General features: G+C 40.2%; 1 protein-coding gene across 1 annotated transcript; it reads left to right on the forward strand.

Annotated features, from left to right (window-relative positions):
• The first annotated feature begins 608 nt into the window (after positions 1-608).
• Positions 609-3242, forward strand: LOC147423891 (pentatricopeptide repeat-containing protein At2g03380, mitochondrial-like). The gene has a single exon (XM_086502120.1). It carries the CDS (start codon positions 807-809, stop codon positions 2340-2342), a length of 1536 nt encoding a protein of 511 aa, XP_086358246.1. The 5' UTR covers positions 609-806; the 3' UTR covers positions 2343-3242.
• The last annotated feature ends 7506 nt before the right edge of the window (positions 3243-10748 follow it).

Raw genomic sequence — 10748 nt, forward strand, 5'->3', positions numbered from 1 at the left:
CCACGTGCACCTAAACAAAACTTATGGCTCAAACCACATTCTCTTCCAATGTTGGAACCTTGTCCTTTGCATCTTCTTTGACCTTTTGCAACTCTGCCTTCAATGCATTTATCTCATATTGCATGTTCTCCTCACTCTTTGAGCATGTGTTGGAGTGCTAGGTCCCTCCTGCTAGGTCCCTCCTTTGTTTCTGTTTTAATTTTAGCTCAATCTCTGGCTCCTTGTTTCTTTGTTCCATTGTTGCATAAGATGTATCTTTGCTAGAGAGATCTGTCAATGCCAAGTTCTCTCTTACCTATTTGAGCGGCTGGTTTTGGACTTGTTGTTGAACACATTCTAGTGCACCTTTAGCCTTACTGGCTAGTGGATAATCCTTTTCAAGTCTACCTTTATTTCAGAGAGTTCCTATTCTTGCTTAGAACAAGTGTTCGTCATAGCCTCTAACCACTCTACCATTGCCTTGGTTTCCTCCTCTTGATTATCCAACAGACCTTGCAAACTATTGTTATGGGCTTTGTGGACCATTACTTCTTCATGGAGCCCATGGATTTTGGCTCTAGATTCCTGGTGTATATTGCATGATAGTCATCAAAGTGCTTTAGTTGTTCCCCAAGGTGTTGCACTCAACATACCATCCAAAATTTGAAGCGTACAAACCTGATGGCACCGTGGGGCTGCCCAAGTAGGCTATGGCGGAGCATTGTTCAGCCAATCAGCTCCAGCCGCAGGTCTCTAACCTGCCCGCCATGTTGGCACACCCTAAACTTTTAACAATGATCTGAAACTGTTACGGGGATCCGCGTGAAATGCTGAGATCTCTTGATCTCAACTACGCAAAGGCATTCTGTGTTGGCCCCGAGTCCGTTTACCACCTGTTGCAGGATTGTATCTCCAGAAAGGACTTACTTTCTGGCAGGAGAGTGCAGCAGCTTGCCGTCCAAGATGGTCTTCAGGCAAGCGATTTCTTGGCAACCCACATCATCCGCATGTTCGCCCTCTGTGGCAGCGTCTCTGAAGCTAACCAGGCCTTCGTTCGACTTCACACTCCGAGCGTATACACATGGTCTGCTTTCTTGCTAGCTCACTCTAACTCCGGCCTTGCCCTTCCGCTCTATCACTGCATGCTACAATCGAACGTACAGCCTAATGCTTATTGTTATACTGCTCTGCTGAAAGCTTGTGCTAATCCGGCAAGTCTCAATAAGGGCATGTTACTACATGATCACATAGTTCAAGAGGGTTTTGATTGGAATGCTACGGTGAACAATACGCTCATTGATATGTATGTGAAGGCTGGGGACCTTGCACATGCCCTTGCAGTGTTCAAAAACTCCTGTGTGCAGACTGTAGTCACATGGACAACAATCATAGCAGGCTATGCATCCTCCAATGCATGTACAACGGAAGCGTTTGAGCTGTACCAGCAGATGCAGCAGAAATACGTGTCTCCAAATGCCGTCACTTTTACCAGCATTATGAAAGCTTGTTCGAGTGCTATTGATGGCAGACTGGTTCATTTCCATGTTGTTGAAAGTGGCTTGGATTGCAATCTCTTTGTTGGGAATGCTCTGGTTGATATGTATGCAGAATTTGGAAGTATTGAGGAGGCTCGTTTTGTGTTTGATCATTTGTGCGGCCGAGATGTGGTGACATGGAGCTCTATTATAGAAGGGTATGCCGAGGATGGGCTTGCCAATGAAGCATTGTCGCTTTTTACTCAAATGCAACAGGAGGTGGAGCCGAACAAGGTGACATTCGTGAATCTGGCCAAAGCATGTACATCGTTAGAGTCATTAACTTTATCCAATTTGATTTATGGGTCTGTGATAGAGGGGGGTTTCAACTCAGACACGCTTCTAGGCACTGCTTTAATCGACTTGTATGCAAAGTGTGGCAGCTTTGAGGATGCAAATGTCTTGTTCATGTCGTTGCCAATTCGGAATGTTGTGACTTGGACGACGATGATAGCAGGATATGCATTACATGGTGATTTCAAGCTAGCCATGAAATGCTACGCTAATATGTGGCAAGAGGGTCTAAGACCAAATGAAACCACATATCTTTTGCTTCTCTCTGCATGCAACCATTTGGGTCTAGTACACAAAGGATGCACCTTGTTCGATACCATGGCATTGCAAGGTGTGACGCCCACTTTTGAACACCATCACTGTATGATGGATCTTTTCGGCCGTACCGGATGTTTAAACTTGGCATCAGTTGTATGGCATTCTATCCCTGCAGACGACCTGCGCGTTGCCGGATCGCGATCTGTATTAAGTCATTGTAAGACGCATGGTAGCTTGGATGTTAGCAAAGATTTTTTCGATGAGGTTACCCTATAACACTGACTTGCCGTCAGAACTGCTGGCCAAGCCCAAAAATTCTATGGAAGTTGGGTTAACCCATGGAAGTGGTGATGGTGGTGGTGCTGGTATTGTATGATGCCTGTGTACTAAAAATTGATTGGGCCAGAGAAGAAGAGAAACGAAGAGAAGAGAAAGTTTAATGTGGTAGGAACACTACCAAGAGACATCATAGATCTATCCGAAGAGTCGTCAATTCTAAACCTCTTACTCCAGGGAAACAAGATAATTAATCTACTATTCTTGGGTCCACACCTACATTGGGGAAGGGCAACATAGAAGCATCCCCCATGAGCTGGGCTAAGGAGCAAGTTATTATCTGCGTGTAATCGACTTGAGGAGAATTGCAGTTGAATGTCCAAGAGCAAATGTCTTAACAAGGCAAATGCACTTTGTGAACGTAGCTCTCCCTACTTTCCCAAGCAAGGGGACTTGAACCCACAGCCTGTTGGTTTTGAAGCATAAGCCTCACCATTTAATGTCTTTGTATACATGAGTGTATCGTTCGTTGACGAAGCGATTGATTCGAAAATGACAGGAATGTGTGTCTATACAAGGGGCCCCTGTCTTGGCTTCATAATTGTCTGTGTTTATGGACTGAAAAATGGCGTCAATATTCAGTATGTCATTCCCAATCAAATGGTTGGTAATGAGCTTGATCATTTGGACCTTGTTGATTTGTGGAAGTTAAAGGTGAAATCATGATCACTTGGATAACGTTAAATTGTCGAATTGCATGTAATTACTCCTTTAGACTACTGAGCCATTCAGTCCTTGGCCCTTGGCCTGTTGCTTGGTCCTACCATTGGCCTGACAAAGTGATGGTTTACTTGCAGGACCTCAAACATCAGAATGAACCAACTTCAGTTTTTTATTTTTTTATTCATTTCTTGATTTTTGAAATTTTAACCTCTTTTGTTTACCATAAACACAATCTTCACAGAACTCTAAGTTCACTTCTTTCAAACTTGGTAGAAGCTTCTTTGTTTGAAGGATTTGCAGTCCTTTAGCACTCATAAGCCCAATCCGAGAGTGCCACACTGCATTGTTAACTTCTGAACAGACTCACCATGTTTTTGTTTAAAGTTGTAGATTTGAGCTACAGTATTATGTTTGATCCCTGTTTTGATACTTTAAGCTTCTTTGGCCGAGGATTGTAGCATAAATGTTTTGTGGATTCGCTTGTTCATGTGCTTTTCTGGTGGGATGATTATGCATAATGTGCATGGCCTAAATTTTGTGTAGGTATTTCGCCAAACTGGTTTGCCTGAACTCTTGGATTTTGCAAAGAATTAATGAATCATTTCCTCTGTAGAAGCGTCTATGGGAGATCATGTCATCTAAAGTTTCATTATATTAGTTGGCACACAAACAAACATTCATGCTTTGTCTCTCTTACCCTTACCATGGATTATCACTCTTGACATAGAGGCAAGCAGCACATACGGCTATCAACCATAGCTGCAAAAGCGTGTAGAGCTTATCCCAAAGGAGGGATAAAATAGTGCTCAAGGCCACTCATGGGACAAAAGATAAGCTCTAACATCATGCACGTTAAGCTTCAAACCTATTTTCTTAGAAATAGCAATAAGCTTGCAAATCTATGGAACAAACTTCTACGGAGCAATGTTTCAACAATTCTTGTTTTACACGAAGCAATATCTTCTTCATATTCTTTGAAACGATTGTGCAATTAATGATGCACTAGGCCATGTCCAATAACTCAAAAGCAAAATTTAAATCAACATAAGAAGTAGAACATGATTCTTCAAAACAGTGACAAAGTTATATCATTCTCACATTTAATTTTCAAAGTTTCTTTTCACTTAGACTCGTACAAAAATCATGTTACATCCGTGCAGCGGGGTATGAGGTTGAAAACAACAATCATTCTTTTCCATTGTAAAATCTATGCAATAGTAAGAGATTTATGGTATAAGCTGCAGTTGTTTTTGTATTTTTAAAGAGGGATTTATCTCACACGTCCATAAATTTCTTCTAATTCTAAAAATGAAATTCAAGCTCAAAATCCTTGTTTTCATGCCTCTTGTAAATTCAGAGCAAAGAACGCTTATTTTTTGAAATTTCTTAAGGAGGAGGCAAAGACTTGATGTTTTACTGCAATGTCATGAAGTTTGTGTAAACATCAAAATTGGTTATCTTTAGCATTATTTTAGTACCACATATGCATCATTTCTCTTTTCCACACTCAAGATAAAAGTTGAGGCGGGTGCACCTGCTACTTTTAATGCAACTGAGACTAGGATTGCTGAGAAGTATAGAAAACTCAACTGCCTAAGGGGAGAGGTTTATCTTGAAATTACGTAAACAACATGTTTTAAAGTAAGTTAAGATGTGTTGTATGAGATTCTTGTATCGGATTAGATGACTTAACATAAAATACACTAATTTTTGTTTTGTTATCTGAAGCTTGGACATATACATACTATAGGTCTAAATAAGTAGTATTCACGTTTTTCTAATCTTTGCTCCTTGTTTATTTGGAGAACATCATGTGTCATTTTGGGAGGTTATTCTTCATGCTTTTAATCCTTCATCATGGTAAGCTCAAAATTCTAAGAAGTCATCTTGTCAAATACTTTTAAGGAATGTAATATGGATTGTCAAAAAGAATTTTTAAGCTTCTTATGGTTTTGGCTTCACATGACATTTTAGTGAGTAATGTTCTGCTTTGTAACAAACTAGTGTTAAAGCCATTCCATGCTTGCTTTTGACCTGCATAATATGGTTTCTTGCTCTTTCCAAAACCACTACAATATTTTCACATACTTATGTTCCAATCACCAATAAAAAATGTTTTATTTGTTGAATTTAGGATTAAAGGAATGCACACACGAAGCTTGGAGAAGAAAGAGAAGCCCAAGTGTACACAATATGCAGTAGTGAAACTCTAGATTATTAGGCATATCGTTACGGCATAGAGAAAAATCTCCTACCGGAAAAAAAGTGTGGGAATGGCCCTAAGTGTTTTGATATACCCCACTACCAAAAGACAATAAGCCTAATTGCCAATCCAATGACTCAATGTTGTCACATCATGTACAAGGAAGTACCAAGCTTTATAGATTGTGCTTGAGTAAGCCCAAAGCATTGCAAAAAGCTTTGCAATCCTCACAAGGTAAACACAAGAAAAGAAAGCCCCTATCCCTTGGAGGGAGTCTCTCCTTGACGTAATGGTAATGCATCTCAGTTTGTTTTGAGCGAGTACGAAATACTAGATCTCTCATAAGTACCAACGCACTCTGATTGTCAGTTTGTCACCTCAATCTACTTTGATGTTTGAGAGCATGATTATGCCACTCAAAGACACTAAAGAGAGAAACACAGAGGCAGATGAAGCTCCTATTGAGTGGGTGCAGGCCAAGTTAACATTGAGTAGGTCTATGAGACAATTTTTCCAGCATTGTGATTGTGTAAGAAAATGTAGGAGAGTCTATAATAGTGTATGTGTGTGCGTGCCCGTGCATGTGAACAACATATTGTGTATCATGTGCACATCCAACCCTATGTGCATGTGGACAAGCTATAACTTCTATCTCTGGGGTTTAGGACAGCCTAGAAAGTGTCCTAGCACCCTTGTGAGCATGTACTATAAGTGACCCTATGGGTCACTTCTCAAGCATAAGTCAGTACCCTCGTTACTAGCACCAAGTACCCGCATTACCTTAGTATCTCTGGCGTTTTTGCACCAAATCAGCCCATAAGCACTAGCGTTTTCAGTTTTCAGCCATAACTTTTAATTAGGTTGGCCTGTTCTAAGATGGATTCTGAGGTGTCTTAACTTGTAGATGCCTTCGATGCTTATGAAGAGTCCAATGTTTTAAGGTGAAGCTTATAGGTGTTGCTGTTCATAAATTTTTTACATAGGCTTTGTCCAATTGCAATCACCTATGCTTGCCTTTTGAAGGCATGTGGCATAATGCAGGAAGTTGGATGAGAATTTTGTATTAGGCTATTGGAAAACCATGTCAGGCTTGGTGGAGCTTTGGTCGACATAATGCCAAGTGAGGCATACCTTTGAAACTACACACGCTTTTTGACGGGCTTCATGCTAAGATTTATAGGCAAGCCTTGTTGGAAAACAACATTGGGGTTGGCATGCAATAAAAGTGCTTGACAGGCTTCATGTCCAGAATGCCGTCTTTTGGAGTTCAATCCCACTGATTGGAGGATATGCACAATAGGGCAGGGCCAGGAATCAATGGGCTGTTTCCAATAACTGCAATGTGAGTGTTTCTCATATGGTTGCATCTTGAAGGCCTATGGCATTATGCAAAAAGTTAACCAGGGCAAAGGGAAAACGAATTCATGATGAGGTTGTTATTGAGGATGATGAGTCTACTTTGGTTGGCATGAGTCTGGTCTTTTCACGATAGCAAGCTTCAAGTCCAGGATGGTGTCCCCTGGTCCATTGATTGATTGCTGGATACGAAGCGGTTGTTACAGCGAATGCAGATTATTGATTTTGCTTCACATGCCATCACCACCTATACTTGCATCTTGAAGGCCTGTGGGGCTGCTGGCAAAAGTTGAAATTCGCAAACAGCCTCACAATGAGATAATCATGCTTGGCATTGCTTTGATCAGCATGTATGCCAATTGTGGTGTATTCACAAAAGCACAACAAATTTCTGACCAGCTTCATATCTAGGATGTTGTCTCTCGGAGGGCATTGATTGGAGGACATACCCAACAAGGGCAATAGGAATATGCTTAGGAAGGACCAGATGAGACTTGTTTTAAGCGAATGCAATGTGAGGGTTTCCCTCTAAATGCAGAATGACGGTCATTTTAATCATGCACAAAAAGTGCTCGATCACCGTCATGTCCACAATGACGTCTCTTGGAGTCCATTAATTGTAGGTTATGCCCAACAAGGTAGGAATAGGAACTTGACATATAGGGTTGTTATCATTAAAGACAGACTAAGCTGCAATCACCTATGCATGTGTCCTAGAATGCCTATGGCACTATGCCAGAATTTGACATGGGTAAACAGCCTCATGATGAGATTGTTGGTGAAAACTTGGAAAAATCGTCACGCTTGGCATTGCTTACACAAAAGCATTAGTGCTTGACAAGCTTCATGTCCAGGATGTCGTCTTTTAAAGTGCATTGATTGCAGGATACGTCCAACTGGGCAAGCCAAGCAGCAATGGGCTATTTTCACTGAAGGCAATGTGAAGCTCTCTCCAGATGCAATCACCTATGCTGACATTATGCAAGAAGCTGACAAGGGCAAGCAAATTCATGATCTATTTTAAGGTGGGCTAGCAGTGGATGGTGTAACAATAAGATAAATTGGTCACTGGTTTGCCTCTCTCCCTCTCTATCGATATCTGAGTGTTGTAGCCCTTGTTTATTCAGCCTTTTGCCGCCTTCATTGGCTCTTTTGCCTCTACATGTCACAAGATTTATGATCTGAATTTCCACCTTTCTACAAATTTTTTTTAGTTTTTTAAAGTTTGTCCCATGGGTGGGGCCATTGTAAAAGATAACTTTGAATACCGTTGAAGGACTAAGATGATTTGCTACTCAGCATGTGTATCAAGGTACTAGCTCATATACAACTTATTCTCGTGGTATGGGACACTAGAATATGTAGTATGTAGATGACGGAAGACAAAAGAAAATTTGTTGATTTAAGTTGAAGATTTGTAATTTATATACATGATATTTTTGACACATAATTTTAATCATTGTTTTTGACAAGTATGATTTATAAATCTTAAAAATTAGCAACTAAGGAAAGTTGCTTTCTTAACGGAGAGGTATGTGATGTAGCACTCCGCTCTACGAGGTGCACTTGCACATGTTATTCTACTCTCCTTCCCCCCCCCCCCCCCCCCCCCCCCTCCCCTCTCTCTCTCTCTCTCTCTCTCTCTCTCTCTCTCTCTCTCTCTCATGAGTTGCTCCTCTTCCTCACAATTCTCAAGGTTTGCGTAATTCAAATTTTTTTTTTGTATATTATTTGAGAGATTTTGCAAGAATGCCTTGCCTTCCGTCCTATAGAGGAGAGAGAGAGCTTTTGTGCCATAGAGAGAGTTGCGTTTTTTTTGCTTGCTACTAACTACCCTTGTCACAGAAACGGAAGATACTTTAAATTCTAATTTACTATTTTACATGGAATTCTGCACAACATAATTGGAAAAAACAATACAAAAAATTGACATGGCACTAGGGACCAGAAGATTGGGTTAGTCCCCCTCTTGAAGGAGATTCTTATTAATTTTTGAAATGTTACAAGCACGTGAACCCAAAAGAGAATTCATTGTTTATGTCTCAAATACTTTTCTGATGCATAAAGATGCATGGTTCCATAAGCCTATTGCTGAAATTTTTTGTAGACAATCGGTTTTGCGCTTGTCTAAGTGCAACTATTCCCCGCAGAGGGACGCACACAAGCTTCTATGGTTGCCATATACCACCACCGCAAGCTTCACAGCCTCTACACAGCGTTCACGGACTCCAGAGTAAGAAAATTGTGAGGAGAGAGAGAATGGGCTGAATTGAGAACTGGGAGAGAAGGCTTCGTGTGTGAGTGCAGACTACTATAGAGCATCACCAGGAGTTAGTGCTAGGCATTTCTTATAGTCTTGCAAGGCAAATGGCCATTTGGCGCTGCATGAGAGAGAGAGAGAGAGAGAGAGAGAGAGAGAGAGAAAGAGAGAGAAGAGATCGTAAATGTTTTCATGATGGCTTGTAGTTTACCCAGTGCTATAGCTGAGTTTTTTTAATGTTTATTAATTCAGGCCGCGTTTAAACTGGCCGTCCACTGAATTTATAAGGTTTTTAACCTTTACGCTTAAAAACAGGCATTAAATCCTAGTTTTCTAGCCAATCTGGGGCACATTATTAACCCGATCGATTTCATCTTTCTTCCAAATCAGTCTGCCGGCTCCTGCTGGGTCGTATTTCCACTATGTCCGGCAGGCAATTTCTTGAGAGGCCACTGCAAAACTATTAAATTATAGTTTTTTTGAGCAAACTGGGGACATCATCTTATTCATGTGCTTGTTCCAAACTATTCTACACTATGTCTGGTTATAGTTCTACTTATCATACTATTCAGAAACGAATAAAATTTCAGATGGCACATTGCACCGAAAAAATTACATGTTCATAATTGGTACCAATAAATTCAGAAATTCATTTTGTGTGCACAAAAATCATTTTCATTTATCTGTAGCTCTAGCTAAAAATATTACATCTCTCTGGCTTCTAAACATTACACCGGAAAATTTACCTATACACAATTGGTACCAGAAAATTCATTCTGTGTGCATAAAAATCATTTTCATTTATCTGTAGCCGTAGCTAAAAATATTACATCCCTCTAGCTTCTAAACAATTGTCCTCAACTATAAGGCTTCATGATACTGATGTAGGATGTCTATGAAATCTTGCAATTCTGATTCCATCATCCACTAGACATATAGAGGGACGTAATTCTTAAACTTTACCAAGTACTTACGATGATGAGTTCTTCCAGACTTTAGTTGGCGCTCCTCATGGTGAATGATATATTCTGGAAGAAGTATTTCTTCAATTTCATTTACCTTAGGAGGATCTTCTGTAATTGGTTCTGCAAGAGGTTCGCCAACAAAAGGTCGTAGAAGGCTCATGTGAAAAGCATTATAAATTTTCCAAGTCTTCGGAAGATTCAATCTAAATGCTTCGTCATTTATCTGTTCATTAATCTTAAACGAGCCATAATATATGTTGGAAAGTTTTACAAATTTCCCTTTTTGATTGACCTGTTTCTTGAGTCACGCTTTAGAACAAATTTTCCTTGAGTTGGCTTAAGATCATGACGATGTCTATCTGCTACTTTCTTATTTTTTTCTTGAGATCGAAGGATAGCGCGTTTCACTTGCATGTAAGCAGCATCCAGGTCTCGAAAAAATTCATTAGCTGCGAATATACTATCCTTGGTGAGAAGGATTGAAGAAAGATGTGGTTTGCCATAAATAACCTCAAAAGGAGTTTTTCCAGTATAGTGTTATTATAGGCAAATTCTGCGAAGGTAGATACTTCTCCCATTCTCGTTGGTTACTTGAGACATAGCACTTTAAAATGTCTAGGACTATGGAGTTAGTGATTTCGCTTTGTCCATCTGTCTGAGGATGATAAGGCAAAGACAAATTCAGCTTAGTTCCTAAGTTTGTAAAAAGTGCTTGCCAAAAATTACTCGTCATTCGTGGGTCGCGATCACTTTTAGTCATTTTGGGCATGCATGATGCTTAAAAATTTGGGCCAGAAAGATATTGGCCATGTGATCAACTTTGATGGTTTTTCTTACTGGAGTGAAATGAGCTTGCTTACTGAATCTGTCTACAATAGTCTAGATTGCATCATTTCCAT

The sequence above is a fragment of the Adiantum capillus-veneris genome, chromosome 26 (assembly GCF_014529385.1).
Source record: "Adiantum capillus-veneris isolate H3 chromosome 26, ASM1452938v2, whole genome shotgun sequence".
Lineage (NCBI taxonomy): Eukaryota > Viridiplantae > Streptophyta > Polypodiopsida > Polypodiales > Pteridaceae > Adiantum > Adiantum capillus-veneris.